We start from the raw sequence: 25199 nt of genomic DNA, 5'->3' as shown, positions 1-25199 counted from the left end.
GTCGCCTTTGGGCTTAGGCGGACCCAATCTCCTGTTGATGAGTTAAAGTCGGCAGCAGGGAAAGCGGGTCACCGGAGGAAAGAGAAACAGACCCACGTGCCGTTTCCTCCACCATCAGGACCCTGGCGGCTCTGCCGCCGGCCACGGAAAGCGCATCGTCGCCAGAGGGCGCCCGACCCGCCCGGCCGCGGGGGCTCGCTGGCAACCAGTGTGTCTGCTCCTGACACGTCGGGTTGTTTTAAAACGGTGAGTCATTCACGTGTGACCTTCTGGGATGCGCTTTCTTACTCGGCATAATTCCCCAGAGATTCAGCCAAGCTGTCGTGCTTGCCTGCCTGCCTGCCTGCCTGCCTGCCTGCCTTCCTTCCTTCCTTCCTTCCTTCCTTCCTTCCTTCCTTCCTTCCTTCCTTCCTTCCTTCCGTCCTTCTTTCCTTTTTTCCTTTCTTTCCTAGCACTGAGGATTGAAACCAGGGGCACTTAACCCCTGAACCACATCCTCAGCCCTTTTTATTTTTTATTTGGCTACAGGGTCTCACTAAGTGGGCCAGGCAGCACAAGGTCCTTACCAGAAGCGCAGGAGATGCCAGCACCCTGCTCCGGAGCTGAAATAAACCTCTTTTTTAAAAATGTAAATGATCCAGTCTCTGGTATTCTGTTATCACAACATAAAATGGACTAAGACACCATCATTGGAGCTAGAATGTCATAGAAGCCTCCTCATGGATGTGAACAACAGCTGAGTGATCATAGTGCTTACAGAGCCTCTGTAAAGCAAGTGGCTGTCTTGCTAGTCCTCAACTAGGTCAAGCTTGCTGCAACCACAGGGCTTTGGCACCAGCTGTTTCCACTGCCAGAAACCCTCTTCCCATGGAACCTGTTCCTTTACTTCCTTTGGTTCCTTATTCAAATGCCACCCATCAGAGGAATCTTCCTCCCAATCCATGTGGCCCTTCTTCCTCTCTCTCCTCCCTGCCTTGTTTTTTCATTTTTGAATTCAGCACTCCTGAAGTGTTATGTCCTCATCACTCTCTGGAACGTGGGCTCCATGACAGCAGCTAGCCGTCTTTGCTCACGGATGTATCAGCAAGATCTGGGACAGCACTCGTACACAGTCAGTGCTCATACTAATAAATAATTAATTGTCAGTTGCAGGAGCACATAACCAGATCACCAAGTGTCTGAACAGGAAAGGAATTTGGACTTCAATCATGAGGTGACAGGAGTAAGGAGGTCTTGTTTTGTTATTGTCATCATTCTAAAATACTTAGTTATATGCAAAAAATTCACCCCTTCGGTGTACAGTTCTGTGAGTTTTGTCAAAAGAATACAGACATGCAGCTGTCAAATTAAATTTGGCCTCAAGCAACTTCTGTATCTTGAGTCCCTACCTAGCTAACTGCAACCCAACTTAGTAGGTAAACAAACTGCAATCTAACCACAGTATAGTCTGGCAACTAAGAGCTGAGTGTCAGCCAATCACAGCAGCCAAGCTTCAGCCAATCCCAATTGCTAACCAGTAAGGCAATGCCCAACTAAGGCAAATGTCCACCTGCAACCAATCAAGCTGTTTCTGTATAAAAATACTGCCTGGCCACACTTCTGGGTAGAGCTGTCTAAACCTCTTTTTCTGAGGGCTACCTGATTGGTACATCAGTCTTTGCTCAGATAAATCGTGATGATTTAATTTGTCTAAACTTTTAACATTCAACACTACAATCAAGATAGAACAGGTCCATCACTTGCCCCACAAGTTCCTTCATTCCCCTACCCCCAGGAGGACAGAACACCCATTCTGGATATTATATATAAATGAATCATACAATATGTGACCTTTTAGGTCTAAATTCTTTTGCTGAGCATACATAATATTTTACTTGGGTTATGCATGTCTTTTGTTGTTGAGTTGTAGGAGTTCTTTATGTATTAGGAATACTACTCCCTTACCCGATTTGTGATTTGAAAATATTTTCTCCCACTCTGTGGGTATGCACATGGTCTTTGTAAACAAACATTTAAAATATTTGATTAGATTTTTAAAAGAGCAATTTTAGGTTCATAATAAGATTGAGTAGAGTGTACAGAGATTTCCCATGTACTCCCTGCTCCAACACCTGCACAGACTCCCATTAGCAGCATCCCCTATGCAAGAAAGTATTGTACATCTGTTACAATTGATGAACCTACATTGTCATGTCATTGTCTTGCAAAGACCATAGTTTGCATTAGGGTTCACTCTAGGTTTTTGTATCCCCCAGGTAATACCCAGGAAGGTGATTGCTGAGTCATGTGTAAATATGTTGAATTCTATTTAAAAAATAAAAAGCAACAAACTGCCAACCCATTTTCTAAAGCATCAGCAGCTGCAGTGGGTGAGAGTTCCAGTGGCTCCACATCCTCACCAACATTTGGTATTGTCGGTTTTTTGTTTTCATTTTTACATTGCCATTGGAAGGTCTCTAAAGCCTGATCAAAGCCACAGTATACAAGCTGACTGTGCGGGCTTGGGGAGGGGATTGTTGGTGAGTTGAGGCGCGGGAGCCTGCTGGGAGGATTTGCTGTGGTCCAGGCCGGGGAGAGTGGGGATCAGGAGAGGGCAGACCCAAGAGTGGTCTGGGGGCTTGGCGTGTGGTACTGCCAAAGTCTGAGCAGGAGAGGGAGGTGGAAAGACAGGCGGTGCCCACAGTGAGCGGGACACGATCATCCATCCAGGACTCATCCAGCCAGGGACTTGGGACTCCCAGATTTTCTACCCAAGAGGACCCTGCTCACTTATTCACTTACTTTGCAGTGCTGGGATGGAATTTGGGGTGCTGCCGTGCTGGGCCAGTGCTCTGCCACCCAGCTCCACCCCAGTCAATTCTGGGTCCTAATGAGGTTGGCGGCTGTTACACTGTCCTCCTGAGGCTGCATGCTGCATATAAGGATACCAAAGGCCCTGACAAGTTCTGCACAGAAGAACGCAGTCTGGTGTTATCCAACCCACCACTTCTCAAGCCTCGACCTTTGATCACTTTCCTCCAGCCCTAACACAACACATAGTAGTAATAATTCTGGGGCGCAGCTCAGAACCTCATCTACCTTGTTCCCCATTATACTCCCAGTGCCTGGCACTGGCTTCTACCTGGTGGTCAATTATCTATTTAGATCCACAAAATGACCCTATGATGTAGGTACTAATATAATTTCTATTTCACAAACAAGGCTCAGAGAGGTCAGGTGACTTACCCAAGGCCACACAGCTAGTGAGCAGACACCTGGGATTTGAACTGGATGTGCCCACAGCCTTCCTACCACCTTGCCTGGCTCCTGATGGCGCCCCAGACCCTGGCCACACCTGAAGGTGGCAGAGGTAGAGGACCGCTCCGTGACCTCCAGCAGCCCTTCTTGCCCATGGACACACTGACTGTTGCCCAGAGAGCGTGGCTGTAACCTGAGTCTCAGCAGGCTGGGGGTGATGGGGCGGGTGGGCAGGTGACAGCCAGGGCAGGGAGATTTGCCCGGACACTGGCGTGCCGCAGTCTGGCAACCCAGGTGGTCTGAGGACGCTGGGGCTTTGGAGTCTGTCCCGAGTCCGGCCTTCCGTCCTCCCCATGGGTAACAAACAGACCATCTTCACTCATGAGCAGCTGGAAGCCTACCAGGTACGGGTGGCCAGCAGCCTGGGTCCCACTCGGGTTCCTGGCCCGGGAGGGGGCAGCGTCCCTTAGCCGGGGTGGCCTGGGGGGTGGGGAAGGAGCCCCAGGGTGGGGCCGGGCCAAGCCGACTTCTCTCCGCAGGACTGCACGTTCTTCACCAGGAAGGAGATCATGAGGTCAGCGGGAGGAGGAGCTGGGGAGACCCCGGCCCTTGCTGGAGGACATTTGCCGTTGATGGCCCGTGATACATCAGTGTCCCTGAAGTTACTGCCGACGTGGGGGAGGTGGATGGAGGCAGAGGCGGGAAGCCGAGGAGTCAAGTCCTGCCATTTGTCACAGTCTCTATGCTCATGAGTTTGGGTTTTCTCCCAAAGGTGGCAGGGAGCCATGGATGGTGTGTGAACAGGGAGGGGAGGGTCCCCTTCGGAAGCGTCTCCCCGAGGGCAGGGTGTGGAGGCTAGGACCGGAGGCTGGAAGTCCAGGGGCAGAATCCAGAGCCAGCTCTGGACTTGGCGGTAGCAAAGCGATGTGTGTGGAGGTGACCCGGGGCTTCTGCAGGTCCCTGGCGTGAGCCCAACGAGACGGGCACAGACGAGTGGCCCACGTCATCTCGGCCTGTGGGGCTATTGTCCAGGGGCCCCACCCATGAACTTGGAGCTGTGAAACCCAAGCTGGCCAGGGTTCAGCTGCAGAGCGATCAGGGCCAAAGCCCCAGCTGTGTGGGCACCGGACATCCATTATTGATGGACACACTCCTCACCAGTGAGCCCCATTGTCTGGGTGAGGACAGCTTGCAGGGTCACCTTGGCCATCCCGATCAGGTTACCGGTGGGGAAACTGAGGTTCAGACGGGCTGGGCTGACCTCAGGCCCAGGGCAGCTGTGCAGGGCCCCGGGGAGTCTGACGGCTTCTGGGTTGTCAGACGGAATGACAGTCTCCGGTGGGAGGGGCCCAAACTCAGGGCATCCCTGAGGGCGCCTGCCGGGAGCGGGTGCCGGGACTGAAGTTCCAGGTCCCGGTCTCAAGTTCCTAGCATCGTGCAGCCCAGGGGTTCCTGGCCTCCTCAGCGTGGGGACCTCAGAATCACCCGACAGTCTCCACGGGGCTGCCGCTCGCACGCACCAGGGAAGGCAGGGCGTCCCCTGGTGAGGGCAGCGGAGTGGAGAGCCGGCTGCGCGGTTGGGCAAGGTTTGTGGCACTCAGGGCTTTGCAATTTGTCCTTTCAAAAGACCTGAGCACTGGCGGCTTCCTCCCGCCACGGAGAGGGAGGACGCTGAGAACCAGGGGCCGGGGCGGGAGGGGCAGGGTCTGCCCACGAGGTGACCACGTCCAGAAATGCAGAGCTTAAGCCAGGGTCTCGGGTGCTCGCTGTGACCCGATCCAGCCTTTGGCACCTCCTTTCTCCTAACGCTCCCTCCCTGGTGAACTCCTACTCCTACTTCTAAGCCCCACACCAGAGGCCCCTCCTCCAGCAAGTTCTTCCTTCTCTCTAGCTTGCTTTCCGTGTTCCAGCCTTGGGCCCTTCTCACTGCCTTGGCCTTGTCCCCAGGTCGGGGTCAAAGTGCCTGAGTCCGGCTCTGTCTGTGTGAGGGTCCGACTCAGGACTGAGGTATCCTGGGGAACCCAGCATCCTTCTCTTCCTTGTGGGGTGAACCGCTGGAAGTGCTGGAGAGGAGGGACACCCCCCTCCTGGCTCAGCCTTTCGCGACTTCTCCTCCCCACACAGGCTCTTCTATCGCTACCAGGACCTGGCCCCCCAGCTCGTGCCCCTCGACTATACCAGCTGCCCAGATGTGAAGGTGCCCTACGAGCTCATCGGCAGCATGCCAGAGCTGAAGGTACGCCTGGGCCCTGGCAGGAAGGGGAAATCGAGCAGCGGCAGCGCCTGGGGCCCACCTACCCATGAGGCCACAAGTACCCCATTTTACAGAAGGAAACAGTGAGGCTCAGAGAGGTCAAAGGACTTGTTCATGTCACACAGCTGCAACGTAACAGGGTTAGAGAGCGCTGAGAGGGTGGGATGGGCTGACACAGGCGAGGGGCCACGAAGACTTGGGGAGTGGAGGTTCTGTGACAGGAGGTGCTACTTCTTGGCTGGTTGTTCGACACGTGGGTTCTGCTTCGGAAGGGAGCCTGAGAGAGCTTCCCCTTGGTATCTGCAGGGAATTAGTTCCAGGACACCCGCTGTAGGAACCCCACACTTTATATGCTCAAATCCCTCCAGTACAGGGGTGTACAGAACCCATTGTGTGTGCCCCTCTGTAGCCTCAAAATCCTCTCTAAATGACGGGAGCCGCCATGCACACACCCAGACGCTGTGCTGCTTACGGGGAAGTGGCAGGAGAAAGAAGTTCAGTATCTGTTCGGTGCAGACACAATTTTTTTTTTTTTTTTTTTGGTACTGGGTATTGAACACAGGGACACTTGACCACTGAGCCACATCCCCAGCCCTATTTTGTATTTTATTTAGAGACAGGGTCTCACTGAGTTGCTTAGAGTCTTGCTTTTGCCAAGGCTGCCTTTGAACTCGCGATCCTCCTGTCTCAGCCTCCTGAGCGGTGTGCCAACCACACCAGGCCAGACACAATTTTTTTCTGAGTATTTTCAACCTGTGGTTGGTGGAATCTGTGCATACAGAAATGACAGATATGAAAGACTGTTTTACTGCAAGTGATGAAACCTCCTTTGAGAGGAACAGAATGAATTGGATCAACTGAAAAAGAATTCAGGAGCAGGTCAGGTCTGGCTAGAAGCAGGCCCTCTGGTGACATGCTCAGAAACCTCCCTCCACCTGCCATCTCCCCTCGGGAAGAGGCTTGGTCCCAGGCAGCCTCTCCTCAAGGTAGTGGAAGGAACTGCCACCACCCTGCTTTAGCTTCTGCAGCTCCACCAGCAGCAGAAAGCAAGACCCTCCCCAATTTCTCAGAAAACATTCCAGGGCAGCCTCTGATTGGCTAGGTTGAGTCACATGCCCATGCCAGAGCCAATCACAATTGTTGGATAAATAATAGAAATCGCTGATTGACCTTCCCTGGTTCATGGCGGCTTCCCCGGGAACCGGAAGCAGGGACCAGACCACAGGGGCAGAGTGGGCCTGCCTGAGGTCCTGTCCAGGACGGACGGCAGGGCGGAGGGCACCGGGCGTCTGGAGGCAGCCCGGGACTGGCCCGCTGGACCCTGAGAGCTGCTCAGGCCAGGCCTCCGCCCGCTTCCCGGCCAGGACAACCCCTTCCGCCAGAGGATTGCCCAGGTCTTCTCCCAGGCCGGGGACGGCCACATGACCTTGGACGACTTCCTGGACATGTTTTCCGTGATGAGCGAAATGGCCCCGCGCGACCTCAAGGCCTACTACGCTTTTAAAATTTACGGTGCGTGCAGGACCCCGGGCAGGGAGCGCGCCAGACGGAGCCCCGCACCGAGTCCCCGGCCCCGGGTCCTCTGGCCCTGCCCTGCGCCTGCCCCAATCCCCCTCCCGCTCGCTGGGCCCAGCCACGCTGGCCTCGCGGGTCCTGGACCACACCCAGGCCCCGCCCCGGCTCCCGTCCACCATCTTTCCTCCCTCCCAGCACCAGGCACCGCTGGGTCACCTTTCACGGATCTGTCACTTCACCACTTCTCCAAGGGCTCCCAGGGGTGGTGATGATGTCTCATTCACCAGCCGCCTCCTGTGCCTGGCACATAGTAGCTGTTCAGTAAATATTTGTTGAATTAATAAATGAAAGAAAAGCAGGTATCTCAGAGACTGACACCGAGTAGGCACTCAATAAATGCTCCTAAGTGAGTGAATGAATGAACAGCAGTTCTCACAGTGCTCAACACGTAGTAGTTGCTCAATAAATACTGGTTGAGTGAATGAAATAAAAGTTATCACAGTGCCCCATGCACAGTAGGCCCTCGATATGTACTTTTGGGGTGAAGAAATGAAAAATAGTTCTCAGAGTGCCTGTCACACAGTAGGCACTCAATAAACACTTGCTGAGTGAGAATGCGATCTGGTGTCTGGCACACCATACGCAGGGTATTTGTCGACTGAATGAATGAATGAACTCCCAGCAGCCCCTGCCCAACTCCAGAGCAAGCCCCGATTCCACCCTGAGGTCCTGGGTGGTCTCCCGGTGCCTCGGTTTCCTCTGCTGTAACACCGGGACAGATGTGCTGACCGGTGGCCCAGTCTGCCTGTCACCCGTGTCCCCACCCGTGCTGCCCACTGTCTGCGCCACAGACTTTAACGACGACGACTACATCTGCGCTGGGGACCTGGAGCAGACCGTGACCAAGCTGACGCGGGGGGAGCTGAGTGCCGAGGAGGTGAGCCTGGTGTGCGAGAAGGTGTTGGACGAAGCCGACGGCGACCACGACGGGCGGCTGTCCCTGGAGGACTTCCAGAACATGATTCTGCGGGCTCCTGACTTCCTCAGGTGCTGCCGGCGCCGCGCCGCCCGTTCCCATGTGTGAAAGGGGCCCTCGTGCACAGTTCACACACGCCGTTTTGCAGGTTCCTTTGTGGATTCATTTGTGACCTGGGGAAACTTTCTCAATTTCCCTGGGCTCAGTCCTTGCGTCTGTAAAAGGGGGGTAATTAGGAGCCCCCCAGCCACCTCTCATGGGTGGATGCAGTTTTTTGGTCAAGGGTGACACAGCTGCACTTCAGCCTGCATTACCTGAACAGTTGTGCAGTGAACAGACTGTACAGGTGTACTTGGCAGCCTGTGGGGAGAATCAGAACCCTGGCTACAGGGCTGCCATGGAGAGCTAAGTGAGTTAACGCAGGGTTGACCAACTACGGCCCTTGGGCCACATCCACCCTGTTTTTGTACTTTATATGAGCAAAGGTTGGTTTTTCCATTTTTTCAATGATTAGGGAAAAAATAACATTCCACGACAGGTGAAAATGGTAGGAAATTCAAACTTTGTGTCCACACATAAAGTTTTATTGGCACACAGCCATGCCCATTCATGTACATATTGTCTATGACAATATGCTGTTGTGCCGTTGACTGGTTGCACAAATATCAACTATTTGTCCTTTACAGAATAAGGCTGTGGGGCCCTGCCTTAGCACGTGGGAAGAATTTAGGGTGGAGTCTGGCACACAGTAGGTGTTCAGTAAGCATGGGCTGTCCTGCTGCCATTGCCATTATTATTGATGATGTCCTTTAGCGCATGCAAAGACCTCCTCTACCCTGGTCCGCAAGACGGGTCTCCTGGTAAATAGAGATAAATGATGGAAACTGGGAGTTCGCCGCCATTGGCCAAGCTCTGTGTCCCCTGTGCCCCCAATCCCTTCATCCTCACTTCAGTCCCACTGAGGAACAGCCATTATCCCCATTTTACGGAGGGCTAAACTGAGTCCAGAGCACATATAGGGTGGAGCTGGGATGTAAACAGATCTAACAACCAGGCATGGTGGTGCACACCTGTGAACCTGGCAATTCAGGAGGCCAAGACAGGAGGATCACAAATTGGAGGCCAGCCTCAGCAACCTAGGGAGATCCTGTCTCAAAATAAAATAAAAAGGACCAAGGATGCAGTTCAGTGGTAAAGTGCCCCTGGGTGGATCTGTCCCCAGGACCACACACACAAAAAGCAAAGACGTGCTCACAAGTCCTAACAGGACGAGAGCCACGTCTAGATTGCTTGAGGGGGTCCATCTCCCCGTGTTCCCTGCCTGCCTCAGGGACTCTGGGCAGGACTGCCCAGGAGGAGGGTGGGTGGCTTGTGCTCCACGGTACTGACTCCTCTTCTCTCTGCACACAGCACCTTCCACATCCGCATCTGAGGGCACCGCACAGGAGGACTTGGCCGGAGGAGGGCGGGGACACTCGCCCCACTGTGGACTCTGGCCTCCCCGGGCACTGGAAATAAACACAAGACACTGAGTCACCCTTGCTGGGAGGACACTTGCCATCTTACATTGGGCAGATGGGAGGGAGGAGGCTTGGAATCTTACCTCTGCCCTTTGCTGTGTGATCTTGGGTATGGCTTACCCTCTCTGGGCCACACATTTCCTCGTTTGTAGGAGGAATGAGCTGGCTTCTGGATCTCTCTCCACCGTGAATGCTGGAAGTGCGAGTCGTGGGTCCCCACAGGCAAAACAGGCGGGAGATCAGGCGCACCCCGCCCCCGTGAGCCTCAAGGCAGAATCTCACCACCAGCTGCTCAAGTCTTCTGTTCCATCAAAGGAACTGAGACTCGCTCAGCTGATTCATTACAGCTGCCGTAGGGACGCCTGTGAGGGGGGTGGTGATGGGAAGGGCATTTGCTGAGGTGGGCACAGCTCTTGACAGTTTGCATTTGGAGGAAGACCAAGGCCAGTCCTTTGCAGAGGCAGCACCTCACTCCACACCTCCTCCCCACACCACTCCACCTGGGGGTCCCCAGGACCTTCTTCTGTGGCCCCAGTCTGTCCCAGGGACCTGCAACTAACGCCAGGCCCAGAGCCCTTCCAGACACCTCCACTGTGCATCCTTTCTAGAAAGCTTAGCCCACCTCGGCCCCTAAAGATCAAGCACCTCTGTGCCAACTCCCCAGGTTTTATCTGCATCTCGTCAGCTCCTGAGAAGCCACTGTCTTCTTCCCGTTTTCCAGATTAGAAAACAGCCCAGAGAAGTTTAGATTTGCCAAACGTCACACAGCACTTTGACCCAGGATTCCCTCCAGAGGCCGTCCGCAACCATAAGCCCGTGCCACCTCCTCCTTTTCCTTTTTTGTTGGCACCACCAATGGAACCCCCAGTCTTGCATATACTAGGCAAGTGCTCTGCACTGAGTTGTATCTGCAGAGCTTTTAAAATTTTATTCTGAGACAGGGTCTCACTGAGTTGCTGAGGGCCTCTCAGAGTTACTGAGGCTAGCCTTGAACTTGTGATCCTCCTGCCTCAGCCTTGCGAGTAACTGGGGTCATGGGCCAGAGCCACTGTGCTCACCAGCTCCCCTCCGTTTTGAAAGGAAAGAGGCTCACTGTGCTACTCCAAATGCTGATGCAGGTGACGTCCCGCTGTGCGGCAAGCCCGGAGGGAGGGAGGTGTGCGTTGGAACTGAGTCCCCTGAGCACGGCTCTGTGCTGACTGAGGCCCCTGCCCTGTGGTTTTACAGACGGGGCGCCCAATAGCTCAGACGCGCCAGCTTCCAATCCTGATGCTCGCGCCCTGCTGCCTGTGGCTCTGCCACGCCTCTTCTCTCTGAACCTCAGTCTCTTCTTCAGAATGTGGACAGGGGCCCTCCCGCAGAGGCTGGCTTAGAGGCAGGAAAGGAACATGTACGGTGGGCTCCCAGCATCCTCAGGGACTGGTTCTGGGACCTCCCTTGAATACCCAAATCCACAGATGCTCAAGTCACTTGCATAAAGTGACAGAATTTATATGTAACCTGTGAAAATTGCCCATGGGCTTTAAATCATCTCTAGATGACTTATAATATAGAATATAGTGCAAACACTATGGAAATAACTATTATACAATATTTTTTAAGGAAGTAATGACAAGAAAAACATCCATACATGTTCGGGATAAAGTTTTTTCCTATATATATATTAGGTGTGGATGGACACAATACCTTTATTTTGTTTAGTTTTTTAACGTGGAGCTGGGGGTGGAACCCAGGGCCTCACACATGCTAGGCTAGCACTCCACCCCTGAGCCACATCCCGGCCCCTTTTCAACACTTTTGATCTGTGGTTGGTCGGACTTGAGATGTGGGCCCTCGGATGAGGATCTGGCACCGGGCCTGGCACACAGTAGGCATCTCGACCACCCCATGACTTCTGAATATTACTGTTGCTGTGGCAGTACCAGGGATTGAACCCAGGGACGCTTTCCCACGGAGCCACATCCCGGCCCTTTTTGTATTTTATTTGGAGACAGGGTCTCTCTGAGGTGCTTAGGGCCTCACTAAGTTGCGGAGGCTGGCTCTGACCTCGCCATCCTCCTGCCTCAGCCTCCAAGCAGGGGATGGAGGGGTCAGGGTTACAGGCGTGTGCACTGCCCAGTTGCACCTGGATCATCATTATTAAACGGGCTACGCGGTGTCAATAGCAGGACCGGGTTCCCCAGTCACCCGCCGAGGGTGTGGGACGGTGGCAGAGGGACGCGCTTCAGGAGCGCGGGGCCCCTGGCATGGTCCTGGCGCTGGGGCAGCCCCCGCTAGCAGTACCCAGGGGCGAAGGGTGGTGGCGGGAGGTACTCCTCGGGGAGCCAGTCCACCTGGGGCTCGGCCACGTCGCCCGGCTCCAGCTTGGTCTCCTGGGAAGACAGGGCCCGCGCTACCTTTTGGTGCCAACCCCTGACCCCTGTGGCCACCCCGCTCCAGCTCATGGGCCTGGCGGCCTTCCTGGAGGAGGCGTCCCTGTGTCTTGGGGCCTGGGGCTGTGAGGGGTCAAAGGCTGTGGCCACACAAGGGTCCCTGGAGACACTGTCCCTCCAGGCTGCTTCTGCTGAGTACTGTCTGCTGTGCGCCTGGGCCCTGGAGCCGCGGGTCACTGATGACGGCCAGGCATCCCGGAGTGACGACAAACTCAGGGCCGCGAGGTGGGACTTGAGCGGCAGCGGGGGCCGCGCCTTGAGGCTCCTCCAGAGTCTGCGGCAGGCCTGCCCCAAAGGCGCTTCGGCGGGGCGGGAGGCAGCGGCTTCCTGGGCGGGGCCTCTCCCGGCCGGCGCCTGGTGGGGCAGGGCTGGCCTCGCGGGGACCTGCAAGGGAGCACCGGTCACCTGGGGCCAGGCCGCCCGAGAGGCTCTGAGTCGGGGCCCGGGCCCTCCCGATGCCTCGAGGCCCGGGAACATCGCGAGCGCCGCGACCCGAGCCCGTGCCCTCCTTGCTGACCACCCGGCTCCCGAGCCCAGGGCCGGCCGAGCAGCGGAACCGGGCCGGGCACCCCGCTCCGGCCCAGGCCTGGTGCAGTGGCCGCGAGAACACACGTCCTCTGCCATCCGCCCCGGTGTGGCGCGGCGCGCGCAGCGACGTCACCGTCGTCCTTCGGCCATCGGCGCCCAGGCGCTGGCCGTGTCACCGAGCCACAGGGCTTTCTCGGCTCCCTGGCAGTCTCGTGGGACCATCGCCCCTGCTGCCCAGCGAGGACCCGCCTGTCCGCCGGCCCGGGATGGGCTCCCGCTCGGTCAGCCATGTGCGGGCAGAAGCCCCGGCGGCCTTGCGTGGACGGCTCCCTGCGTCTCAATAGAAGTTCACTTGTGGGCAGGGAAATGGAGGGGCCATCTGGTTACGTCGTGAGTCTCACTTGTGTTTTTAAAATAATCTAAAAACTTAAAAGCCATGCTTAGCTCCGGGGCTGGACAGAAGAGGCAGGGGATCAGAAAGTGGCCCAGGGGACGTTCTCAAAGCCCCGGTCCACCCGGCTGTTCGGTCCCTAACTGAATGTCACTTGTGGCCAACGCTGCCTGCGGGCCTCCCTGCCCACCTCCTGCCCCAGCGCTTCAGAGCCCCCAGCCTGGCTCCCATGTGCCAGGACCAGGGCCTTTGTACCTGGGAGTCTCCTTGGTCACTGGCGCCCATGGCACCGAGGAATCAGAACCTTAAAGTCCCCCAAGGACTAACGGCAGGTGGAGCATCAATACCCCGCCCCCTCCCCCAGGTGGGGCAGCCCCAGCGTACCAGGGACACAGCCCAGCCAGCCTGGCCACTAGACTAACGCACCCAGTGACATGCTCCCTAACTTCCACCTCCCCAAAAGGGACCTGCCCCACGATGGGGTCCCTCACCCTCTGCATCAGCAAGCTCTTCCGAAAATGTCACAACTGAGCCCACTGTTCCCACCCCCAGGCTCCCATCCCAGTGCCGCCCAGCTGAGCCTCATCTTCCCATCTTGCTTCCCAACAGCTCCCTCCGCAGCCACACGGAGCCCTGAACACCGCCAATGTCATCACTCTGGCGCTGTCCTTTGGCTTCCCTGCACATCTGGAACAGAATTCCCGCTCCTCACCCTGGCCCCAAGGCCCTGCTGACCCCGGGGCTCCACCTTCTGACTCTCACTCCCATCCACACCCCACCTGTTTTTATTCTGTGTTCCGACACACGGAGCCCCAGGACCTTTGCATCTGCTGTTCCCTCTGCCTGGATGCCTGTCCTGATTGCTACGTGAGCCTGGCTCCTCCTCAACCTGCACAGCCCAGCTCTGTGCAGCCTCCTCCAGGGAGCCTTCCCTGACTTCCCCCCGCCTGCACCCCCAGAGATGTCCAGCACACTAGTCTATTTTGTGTCCACTGCAGTCAGAACTTCCCCGCCACGCAGGAGGCCTGGAGGACACTCAGGCCTCCACTAGGGGCACCTGAGGCTGGGATACATTAGTTCATTTATTCATTCTTTCATCTCCTCAGCAGATTCATCAGCTGAGCTCCCTCAGTGTGCCAGATCTTCGTTGGGGGATGAGAAAAGCAGCGGTGAACAGGTCAGGAGGACAAGCTGGCCTCCTGGAACTCATGGTTTGATGAGAGAAGTCGACAGGAGACGTATAAACCCAGAAATAAACAAGAGCTTTTTAAACTGCAAGGAGCTCTTTGCAAGGAATAAAAAGGGTAACGCGTGGGGTCCATTGGAGGTCCAGAGACTGGGGAGGGAGATACTTGAAGGAGAGTTAAAGGAAGCCCGACATGGAAATCTGGGGAAGGAGAAAAGAGCATGTGCAAACGCCCTGAGGTGGGCCAGCACAGGAAAAGGTCCAGAATGGAACCACCATAGGGAAATGCCCAGAGGAGGAACCAGCATGTGCAAAGGTCCTGAGGTTAGCTGATGCATCTGAACAAGGGAAGAAATGGCCGAGGGGCTGAGCCAGTAGGCAATGCAGGAGGAGTGAGCTGAGGTTGCATTTGGTTTGTAATCTCAGAGCCCGGAAACCACTTGAATGGCTTTTAGGCACCTAGATATAGAATCGAGTTCTCTAAAGTCTCTCTGGCAGCCATTGGTCATTCTCTGCTTCTGCCTCTCCTGCAGGTCAGAGGTGTCCATCTGCCATCACATACCTGCTCAGGTGCAGTCACTGGGCAGGAGGAAGGTCTGTGATGATCCCCGAGGTCATGGGCAGGGTTGATGGCCTCCTCTGCCAGTGTATTGGAGTAAAGAAAGAGATCCTCATAATCCACGTTTGCTGGATCCTTCTGCAGGGCCAAAGGACCTATGTCAGCTCCTATGTTCCTCACCCTGGCCCTGAGGACCTAAGTTCCCTTGGAAAGGGAAAGGCTGAGATCCTGGATGTACCCTGAAGACTGGTCCCAGACTGTCCTTCCTCTGGTAGTTTTAGGACCTAGGGCACGCCGCGATCCTAATAAGAAACATGCCCCACCCACAGTTGCTACTTAGGCCCTGGGCCACGCCCACCGACCCTTATAAGGAGGCACTTCCTGCCCTCTCCAGGCTCTCAGGCCCTGGGCCACGCCCCAGGGACCTTTAAGGAAATGTCACCCCTACAGATCAGCCAAGTGTACATCCGCACAGGCGCTCGGGTGAAAAATCCCCCAGGGGCGTGGGCCTCAGAGGTGAAACCATGTGTGTGAGGACAGGGACCGCGAGGTCAGCGTGAAGGGAGGCTGCACTGAGGGAGTGGCAGAGCAGGAAAGGGGGAGACGAGGCCGGCACCACGAGGTCCTGACCCTGGGAGGTCGCCGTGGCCCTCGGGGTCCCACCCTCACCTGCCCGCAGGGCTGGGTCAGCAGCTCCTCGTGCGGCCAAACCGGCTTCTGCTGGTGGAAGGCGACCAGGGCGGCCAGGGAGGCGTGCGCCACCTTCTCCCCCGGGATCACCAGGCTCCCGTCGTCCAAGAGCTTCACCATGAAGTGGCGGCAGCAGCTCGGGGCCCTGCAGAGACACTGCCGGGGTTACGGCTCCCCCTCCACTCACCCCCAACAGGCAGCCCCCAGCCGCAGCCCACCTTCCATACGGGCTAACCGCCCCGTGCCTGTGTCTCCGTTTATGACAAGAGGTGACAGCCTGGCCTCAGGAGTTCTCCTAAGAGTGAAACAAGTTGCTCCAGGCCAAAGCTTAACGCAGTGCCTGGCTGGGGATCGATGAGGGATAGAAATCCTAAACAATGAACATTTGGAGTCAGGCTCCAGTTCAAAGCTGTGTGCCTGGCACACAACAGGTGCTCAATAAATGCTCAGGTAATCAAATGAAGTAGTATTCCTTTATTACAGATGATGATTTTGCAGGAGGCTCAGAGAGGCTGAGTAACATGTCCAAGGTCATACAGCCTCCAAGTACAGAACTGGAGGCTTGGACTTTTCGAATTGTGATTAATTCTTTCATTGAATGCTTGGATTTTTAACCTTTGCCCTGGAATCCTTTGGATTTGCCTGTTGGAAAGTGGTGTCATGCTCTGAATCCTCTGAGATGCAAATCAGGCCTGAGGGCTTAAGAAGCCGGGCTGCCCTAGGTTTCCTTAACCAAGGGTCAGACTCATGAATTAGATGGCGAGAGTTGAGAGAAGGCAGTAGTCACTCTCAGAACCCCCAGAAGCCCTTGTGCTTAAACACATAGCCTCAAAGTTGCCACCATGTCTTGGATACAGCCATGTCTGCTGGATCCAGCTAGACCTGCAGCCCTGCTCTTCAGCCAAATGTGGCTGGATCTGCACGTTGTTTGCTACCTAGGAAGTCGTGGCATGCAGCACACCTTTCCCTCTCAAAAGAAGCCCAGAGCCCACCTAGCCCCGTCCCCGCCCTGGCCCTCAGCCCAGCCTTACTTGTAGGAAAGAGTGTAGCCCACGTGGCTGTGACTGACCCTGATGAGAAAAGACCCCAGTGGTTCTGACGCCAGTAGGTCCTCAGCAGCCCTGGAAAGGCACACAGGAGGGACATGGCCACAGCCCAACTGCCCAGCACACTGGGTTCCATGCATTCATGATTTTCTAAACAAACAACCTAAAACCAAATTTTCTCCCAGTTGTTTTAAATCTTGGGATACTCAGGGACAGAGGTGGTCCCCCAGAAGTGGCAGTCGACCTCTGGTGACAACGACCCAGGGCTGATCTCCTCCCACCAAAGCACCTTTGGGTGAATCGAGAGTCCCAGGTGGCGGAGCAGGAGCCCGAGCAGATGCACTTGAAGTCAAAACTGAGCTCTGCTGCTCACTGGCTGTGTGGCCTCAGGCAGGTGTCTATCCCTTTCTGACCCTCAGCTTCCTCAAGGGGAAAGTGGGCCTCATTCCCAGGGCGGGTGTGGAAACAGATGGAGGGGCTTGCTACCTCTAAGTGCCCCAAAGTGCTCACTGTCCCTCTCACTTCTCTCCTCCTCTCTGTGCAGGTTTCATGCAAGTACTACACCATTTGCTATCGGGACATGAGCATCTACGGATTTTGGTGTCCCAGGGAGGCCCTGGAACCAGCCCCCGTGGACACGGAGGGACACCCGCACCGAAGAACGCACACTCCTGCCTGCATTGCGCGTCCAGATGCTCATCTCCTGCGTACACTGGAGTAAATAAACTGCGATGAAAATCACCCACATCTTATTCCTTCTGCTCTGTCAATAGAGCTGCTAAAATATTTAAAATCGCTCCCCGCAGCTTCCGCTAGGCTGCAGCTGCACAGAGCTCGGACGCCACGCCAGCGCCTCCTCCGTGGGACCGTCCCACATTCTCTCAATGTCCTATGTGCAGAGCGTGGGGAAAGTTCTTTCCTCCTTGGAGCTGGCGCTGGAGGCGGGCGGGCTCCCGCGCACCTCAGAGCTCACGTTCTGAAACACAAAGGGCACGTGAGTTCCATCCCAGGGCTGGAGCGCCCGTTGCCTGGGGACAGTGTTAAGGAGGATTCTGAAGCCCCGTCCCGCGTTCATGGATCGTGCCGCCCTGCCAGTGTAAAGCGGCAGGTGCCGCCAAGGGCAGAGAAGGTGAGATCCAGAGAGGGGAAGGAACCTGCCCAGGGTCACACAGCAAGTCCCGGGAGGAAGCAGAGATTCCCGCCTGGGGCTCCAGAGCCCGTTTCACCCTGTGGTCACACGGAGCTCAGTGGGGCCCAGCAATCTGCAGTGACAATCTGCTCAGGGCGGGGGGGGGGGGGGGGGGCGTGTCCTCACTCTCGGGTGATGGTCCCGTGGAACCAGTCGGGGACCCTGCTTCGGGCCAGCTGGCCCATCTGCGTGTGCACAAACCAGTCCAGTCGCGGGGGCAGCGGTGGGGGCAGCCTCTCGGCCTCGGTCATGGCTCCAGGGTGGGGCGGCCACCTGGGGGCGAGAGGGGGCGGGTCAGGCTGGCCCCTCCCCATCTCCGCCCAGGGCCGGGTCCAGCGGGCGGCGGGCCACTCGGTTCTGCAGACCCACTGTGCGCCACGCGCTCACGGACCGCTCCCAAACCTCCCAGGGCGTTTCCTCTTCCTTGGGACCCCTCCCGCCACAGGAAGGAGTGCCTGCGAGCTCCCCTTATCTCCGCGTCCGTGCTGGGCGGCGCTCCGGGGCGGCGCGGTCGCCTGGCTGTGGGGGCCCTGGTTCCCTCCCAGCCAGATCGCACACACGCACAAAGAGAAGGGTGCTTTGTTTAGTTTCGTGTTTGCTTCGTGGTACTGGGGGCTGAACCCGGGCCCTCTTCCCTCGAGCCACATCCCAGCCCTTTTTGGTTTTTATTCTGAGACAGAATCTGGCTGAGTTGCTGAGGCTGGCACCGAACTTGTGATCCTCCCACCTCAGCCTCCTGAATAGCTGGGATTACAGGTGTGCCCCACTGTGCCCCGCAAGACTCCAGGGTATTTAAAAATCAAGTCAGTGTCCCCAGGGCCAACGAGATGATGAATTGATGAGTGATGAGTGGGACAGCTGGCACACAGCTAGGCACCACAGCGGTTGCCATGGTTTCATGGAACACTGAGCCACGTGGCCGCAGTGGCTCCTGCCACCAATGTTGCTGGAGGTGGCGGCTGCCGTGGGCACACCTGCCACACACCTGCTGTGTCACTGATTCACACACATTCTCTACGATTTCAAGCTCAGGCCCCCCCTGGGCTTTGAGAGTCCCTGCCGAGGAGCCCAGGGAGAGAGCACTGACTTGGAAACTGGTACGAAGGTGGCGCCTGCTGGGGCCCCTCCTGCCCAGCAGGTTTCTTCTCCAACCTGGAGCTCAGCCCTCTGATTCTCAGGGTCAGGAAGGTCTGTGGCTGGGCTGTTCCCACAGCAGGGGCCTGTGGACCAGGGCGGGCACTGTTGACTTTCTCAGTGGCGGCCCGCCCCTGGGGTGTGGCCCTGCGACCTCTTGGGCAAGTGAAATTAATAGGTGCATTGTGCCCAGGACCCTCCCTCTGGCCCCACCACGACCCTGCACGCGGAAGGCCCTGGTCTGGCTCTGTCTCTGAGGAGTCTGGAAGTCCTTTAGGAGACCCCTAAAGCACAAGAGGCAAAACCAGGAATGAAGAGTGGGATGGGATCAAGCCAAAAAGCTTCTTCCCAGCAAAGAAAACAGCCAAGAACGTGAGCGAGCCTCCGCAACGGGAGAAAATCTCCACCTGCACCTCAGGCAGAGCGCCGATCTCCAGGATATATGAAGAAGTCAAAAAACCCAACACCGAAACCCTCAAACAACCCAATCAGTGCATGGGCTGAGGAGCTGGACAGGCGCTTCACAGAAGAAGAAATACGAACAGTCAGCAAATACATGAAAACATGCTCAACATCTCCAGCAGCTGTAAATCAAAACCACACTGAGAATCCACTGCACTCCAGTCAGAATGGCGATTATCAAGAACACAAGCAACAACAGGTGTTGGCGAGGATGTGGGAAAAAATGTGCACTCACACATTGGTGGTGGGACTGCAAATTGGTGCAGTCACTCTGGAAAACAGTGTGGAGATTCCTTAGAAAACTTGGAATGGAGCTACCATTTGACCCAGCTATCCCACTCCTCGGTTTATACCCAAAGGACTTAAAATCAGCATACTACAGAGATACAGCCACAACAATGTTCATAGCGGCTAAATTCACAATAGCTAAACTATGGAACCAACCTAGGTGTCCTTCAACAGATGAATGGATAAAGAAACTGATATATATGCACAATGGAATACTACTCAGCCTTAAAGAAGAATGAAATTCCGCCATTTGCAGGTAAATGGATAGAGCTGGAGGTCATGCTAAGTGAATAAGCCAATCCCCCCAAAAATCCCAAGGCCAAATGTTCTCTCTAATATGTGGAAGCTGACACACAAATAATAATAAAAAATGTGGGAGGAATAGGAGTTCACTGGATTAGACAAAGGGGAATAAAGGGAGGGGGATGGGAATGGGGAGGACAGTAGAATGAACCGGACAGTAACTGTCCCGTGTTCATACATGGATACAGGACCAGTGAAAGTATACATCGTGTACAACCACAGGAAAGCAAAGTGAGACTCCATGTATGTATAATGTCCAATTACACTCTGCCCCGTACATCTAAAAAAAAAAAAATAAATAAAATAAAATGAATAAAAAAAAAAAAAAAAGAAAAAACAAAGCGTCTACAATTGGAGCCAGATACCCCGAGTTCAAATTCGAGCTTAGCTAATCCCCACTCAGCTGTGGCCGGACCACGCCACCTGACCGCTCTGTGCCTGTATTCAGCTGAAATTTGGGCCTGATGATAGTCACCCGGACAGGTGCGGGTGAGACAGTGAGAGTGCGCCTGCGTGCACCTGCGAGCGCTGATGACTGATTCGTGGCCACGGCGGCCTGCGGCCCCAAGGTTCCTAACGGCTGGGCAGGTCCCCCTTGGCCTCGCTGGCCTTTCCTGTTGGGGGCTGTTGAGACACTTGGGTTCGGGCAAGGGTGCCTCCGCCTCAGGCTGCGTCCTGGAGCCTCGGGTGGCCAGCCACCCCGCCTCGGCTGTGAGCACAGGACAGAACGCTAAGTGGCAGGTCCCTCGGACCCGCTCCCACCACCGAGTCAGGCGCGACTCTGTGGAGGCGCAGAATGCGCACGAGCCCCGTGCTGGCATCCTTTTCCCACCGTGGAGAACTCCTACTTATCCTCCGACAGCAGGGGCAGCGTCCCCTCTGGGGCAGCCTCCCTGCCTCCTCCGCTGGCACTTTCTCCCCCTCACTCCCCAGTGCCTCCGCTGGCGCGTGGGGGCCCTGGCGCCGGAGCTCCTGTCTCTGTCTCCACAGACGGGGTTTCCTGACCATCGGCCCGCGGCCGGGTGTTTAGTCCCCCCCGGGGTCGTCAGCCTCAGCGAGGCCCGTGCTCACAGGGCCAGGGCTGTGGGTGCTGAGGCTGCAGCCGAGCCTGGCGGGGCCTCTCCGGCCCCCAGGGCACCCTGGTCACTCGGACCTCCTACTCGTCCCAGCACGCTGGTTCCCCGCCCCCCAGTGCTGGGGATTGGAACCCAGGGCCCAGCGCACGCCAGGCAAGCGCTCGCCCCGAGCTTCACCCCCAGCCTTTGGTTTTCATTTTGAGAGGGTCTCTGAGTTGCCCAGGCTGACCTTGAACTTGAGGTCCTGGTGCTTCACACTCCTGAGTCGCTGGGTGCCCAGCTTTTGGCACACCTGTGCTCCAGCCCGACCCCCCCGACAGCCTGTCCCAGGCGCCCACTGTGGCTCCTAATGCCCCTTCCCCCAGGAAGCCCTCCTCCAGGCCTCCAGGACCCCTCATGCCTCCAGGGACCTCGCCTGCCCATCCCTCCTTCTGGCCCAGCCCACCCCCTTTCTGTGCCTGCAGGGGCCTGGGCAGGGCTGAGGGTCTGGACGAGTACCTGGGGGACCCCTGGGTGCCGAGCTGCAGCCTAGGTTTCGCTTCAGGGTCTGTGCGTCAGCAGGCGGCAGGGCGGGACGGTTCCTGCTTCCTCCAGCCCGAGAGCCCGGGGCGTGGCCGGACACCCTGCGGAGCTGAGGGAGCCCAGGTGGAGGGACACCGACCCCCACTCCGCCCTTGACAAGCTTTACTGAGTACCTACTATGTGCCAGCTCCTGGCAGGACAGAGGGAGGACCCCGGGACAGGTGCAGGATTCTGTCAAGCAATGAAGTTAGCAAGACATCTCCCAATGGCAAAGTGGATGCTGGTCAGGAAGGGCTGGTGGCAGTCCCAGAGCAGGCCTAGGTGACCTGGAGGGAGGGGCACAGGAAGGGAAGAAGAAGACAGCTCAACTGGGGGTAGGTGGGCAGAGAGGGGGGAGGTGGGTAGAGAGGGCGCAGGAGGTGCGAAGCAGCATGAGCAAAGGCCCTGTGGCTGGACCCCGCGTGGCCGGTGCCCCTCACAACTGCCTCTGTAAAAGTGCGTGTGAAATTATGTTTCGCAACCGTGTTGGATCAAGACCAAGGTGATCCAAGGCCGGATTCGTGACCGTACTTTCACACTCAGGGTATTCAGGCTTTTCTTCTGATTTTAAAATAAACTAAACAGGAGGGCGGCTGGGCCTGGCTGTGTGCCGGCTGTCCCCACCCTCAGCCCCTGGGGCACACAGGCAAAACCACTTCCTTCTCTCCTGTCAGGCAGAAACGGCCGCATCCTCACGGCTTGGCTCCTGGCCTCCACAGGCCTATCAGCCTGGCCCAGCTGGCCTGGCAAGACCTCACGGTGGATCAGCTCAGGGAAGTGGGGGTAGGGGAGGGTCTGGGGTCTGTGAGTCAACGACTCAAGCAATAGACACAAGGAGCCCAGCTTGTCCCTCACCTGCTGTGTGTCCTTGCATGAGTCACTCAGCCTCTCTGGGCTTCTGTTTCTGCAGATGTGGACTGAGCAGGATAACATCCTCTCTTGCCACATGAAGCTGATAGGAGGGGATGTGGGCTCAGTCGAGTGACAGCATCGATTCTCTGTTCTGTGGCTTCGTCCAGGTTGATGCACGCTGGGGCTCCAGGTCCCCCAGACTGGGCCACCCTGGGCGTCTTGCTCTACTTCTCTGACCCTCATGCTGTCCTTGGCCAGTGGGCTCCTCCTAGCCTGGAAGGTGTGGGGCGAACTGCTGGGAGGGGACAGGAAGGGCCTGCGGGAATTTGTCACTTGGGAAGCCTGGCCACCGAGGATCTCATGTGCACGGAGAGGGTCTTGGCCCATCCTGGCCCAGCACCCTGGGCGGCAGCACGCAGGCTCCGCCTCACCTCCCTGACCGCTCGGGACGTGGGCTCCACAAACGGACGCCCTCTCAGATGTCACCACAGAGCGCCCCCCGAAGTCCACGCGTGGACACGCAGCCACAGAGGACGGAAGGGGAAGCAGGTGTCAGTGCCCGGCCCCCCGCCCGTGGCAGATGTGGGCTTCTTCCTCAGCAGGTGGCCGGACATCTGCAGCCCCCAGTGGGTGGCCATCGGGTAGGTGGGCAGTGTGCTCAGCTCCGGGAAGATGCGCGGCTCCGGATGTGGGGCGGGGAGGGCCCGAGGCCGCTCTGGCGCTGGCCTTACGTGCCTCTCTCCCCCCGGATTCCTCCTCTCCATTCGTCCGCCCTTCCCACTAGCGTCCGTTGAGTCCTGGCTCTGGGTGGTCACTGTGCTAGATGCTGGGCTGAAGCAGGGAGAAGACAGCCCGGTCCCTGCACTGCTGGAGCCCGCAGCCTGTGAGATGGGTGCTGGGTGAGTTCACAAGCAGGAAAGGCTGACAGAAGAGGAAAGAGCGAGGGCAAAGGCCCTGGGACAGAAGCTAATGTGGCTCACTTGCAAAGCGGACAGGTGCCTGAAAGACGGACTCCATCCAGACGTCCCTCAGGATGAACGGATGAGCCGAGTGCGGTGCGCCTGGAGGTGTTGTGTATCCTGTGTCGCTACAACAAAATACGTGAGGCTGGAGAGCTTATAGAATAAAGAGGTTTATTTGGCTCATGGTTCTGGAAGATCCCAGCAGGATGGCAAGGATCCTTTGGTTGCATCACGATGTGGCAGAGAGGCAGAAAGGCAGTGGGCATCATGCAGAAGGGGCCGAGCAAGTAGTCCTCACTATGACAATCTGCTTTCTAGAGGACTAACTCCGGTGAGACCCACCCGACCCTGTGAGACCAGCATGAGTCCCTCTACCTTCCACTAGGCCCCACCTCATAAACGTGCCACCAGGACACTGCCACATTGGGGACTGACTTTTAGCACATGAACCTTTTGGGGGACACACTCAAGCCATATCCAAATCATAGCACACACAGTGGAAAATTACTTTGCCATGAAAAGGAAAGGAACACCAACCCATGGAGAGACCTTGAACACATGATGCTGAGTGACAAATGCCAGCCATGGAAGGCTACTCAGTGTAGGATTCCACTGAGAGGAAATGTCCATAGAGACGGGAAGCAGATTGGCAGTGGCCAGGGATAGCCGGTGGGGCAGGGGTGGGGAGCAACTGCTAAAGGGGACTGGATGATAAACATTCTAAAATTAACTTTGGTGACGACGGCACAATTCTGGGTATGGACTAAAAAGCCACCCAATTGCATGCCTTAGTGGGAGAACTGTATGGTGGGGAAAATATCTCAATAAACTGTTACTAAAAAATTTGAGATGTGATTTCTCTTGATACAAGGGGACACTAGCTATGGAGCCACCCCATGCCTGTCACATTGTCACAGTCCTCAGGAATAAGCAAAATGACTCCTGAAAAGAAAAGTAAAGAAAAAAATCTGAGCCGAGTGTGGTGGCCCATGCCTGTAATTCCTGCGGCTCTGGAGGCTGAGGCAGGAGGATCATGAGTCCAAAGCCAGCCTCAGCAACTTAGTGAGGCCCTAAGCAAGTCAGTGAGACCCTGTCTCTAAATAAAATACAAAATAGGGCTGGGGAGGTGGCTCAGTGTTCAAGTGCCCCCGAGTTCAATCCCCAGGACCAAAAAAAAAAAAAAAAAAAAAAAAAAAAAAAACAACAACAACAACAAAAAAAACAACAGAAAACAAAAAACAAAACACACACACACACATACACACACAGATCTGAAAGCAATCAATCGATCTATCTTTCAGTCCAGTGACTTGCTGAATGAGTGGTCAGGCGTAAGGTGGGACTGAGGCAGTCAAGGAACCCTGCGGCCTCCCTGGGTGGGGTAAACGCGGAAGGTCCCTGTCAGGACGGCTCCACTCGAGGGTGGCGTGAAGGTGACACCGACCTCCATCCGCCCTTCACGTTCAGCACGGGTTCAATGCGGCCCAGGAGCTGTCTCACCGAAGTGGGGACGAGGCTCTGGGCTAGACCCTCTCCACCCAGGCTGGGGCAGGGCTTCAGAGCGGACAGGTGGGCGAGGCTGGGCCCCCGCCTTCTGAGATTGCACTTGGCGGGGTGGCGAGTTTTCAATTTAGGATGTTAACACCAGGCTGGGTGGTGCGCACCTGTGATTCCAGCTACTTGGGAGGCTGAGGCAGGAGGACGGCAAGTTTGAGGCCAGCAAGTTTGAGGCCAGCCTGGGCAACTTAGTCACCTGTCTCAAAAAAAAAAAAAAAAAAAAAAAAAAGGCCAGGAAGGTGGCGGAGCAGGAGAGCCCGAGTGAGCCCTGGTGCTGGGGAAGCAAGCCCACAGCCCTGGGAGCCTCCACTGATGCCACATGGTCAGGCCCGGGACATTAACGAGAGCCCGACCTGAGTCGTTTTCACGGCTGCTCCTGTTAGGTGTGGAAAGAGAAGCGGTTCTTCCTGGGGTACAGGAGGTGGTGGCGATGGCGGTGAGGACACAGCTCACGAGCCTGGTGCTCACGGGCACCTGTCCC

General features: G+C 56.4%; 2 protein-coding genes across 5 annotated transcripts; one reads left to right on the top strand and one right to left on the bottom strand.

The window, feature by feature from the left end:
• Nucleotides 1–3590: 3590 nt before the first annotated feature.
• On the top strand, nucleotides 3591–9414 carry CIB3 (calcium and integrin binding family member 3; the record flags this gene model as incomplete). Of its 2 annotated transcripts, XM_079114244.1 has the most annotated exons (6): nucleotides 3591–3641; nucleotides 3777–3811; nucleotides 5362–5473; nucleotides 6856–7003; nucleotides 7858–8053; nucleotides 9393–9414. In XM_079114244.1, the coding sequence occupies 6 exons, from the start codon at nucleotides 3591–3593 to the stop codon at nucleotides 9412–9414; spliced, it is 564 nt and encodes a 187-aa protein (XP_078970370.1). The 2 variants fall into 2 exon arrangements, with proteins under 2 accessions (XP_078970370.1, XP_078970371.1); XM_079114245.1 differs by lacking the exons at nucleotides 3777–3811; nucleotides 5362–5473.
• Nucleotides 9415–10718: 1304 nt separating this feature from the next.
• HSH2D (hematopoietic SH2 domain containing) lies at nucleotides 10719–21616 on the bottom strand. 3 transcript variants are annotated; one of them, XM_079114744.1, is made up of 6 exons: nucleotides 21486–21616; nucleotides 17650–17796; nucleotides 16320–16409; nucleotides 15268–15433; nucleotides 14602–14736; nucleotides 10719–12318 (listed from the first exon to the last, which is right to left on the bottom strand). In XM_079114744.1, exons 2-6 carry the CDS (start codon nucleotides 17772–17774, stop codon nucleotides 11776–11778), a joined length of 1059 nt encoding a protein of 352 aa, XP_078970870.1. In that variant the 5' UTR covers nucleotides 17775–17796; nucleotides 21486–21616; the 3' UTR covers nucleotides 10719–11775. The 3 variants fall into 3 exon arrangements, with proteins under 3 accessions (XP_078970870.1, XP_078970869.1, XP_078970868.1); XM_079114743.1 differs by having other exon boundaries at nucleotides 21482–21587; XM_079114742.1 differs by lacking the exon at nucleotides 21486–21616 and adding an exon at nucleotides 21285–21473.
• Nucleotides 21617–25199: the final 3583 nt, after the last annotated feature.

This window comes from Sciurus vulgaris (assembly GCF_902686455.1).
Source record: "Sciurus vulgaris genome assembly, chromosome: 16".
Taxonomy (NCBI): domain Eukaryota; kingdom Metazoa; phylum Chordata; class Mammalia; order Rodentia; family Sciuridae; genus Sciurus; species Sciurus vulgaris.
This window is presented reverse-complemented; position numbering and strand designations above follow the sequence as displayed.

Coding starts and splice junctions, on each gene's coding strand:
- HSH2D (XM_079114744.1), bottom strand. CDS start 17,774: ATGACCGAGGCCGAGAGGCTGCCCCCACCGCTGCCCCCGCGACTGGAC. Junction 16,410..17,649: donor CACGGGACCATCACCCGAGA/GTGAGGACACGC, acceptor GTGCCTTTCCAG/GGCTGCTGAGGACCTACTGG. Junction 12,319..14,601: donor CAGTGACTGCACCTGAGCAG/GTATGTGATGGC, acceptor GCTCCCTTGCAG/GTCCCCGCGAGGCCAGCCCT.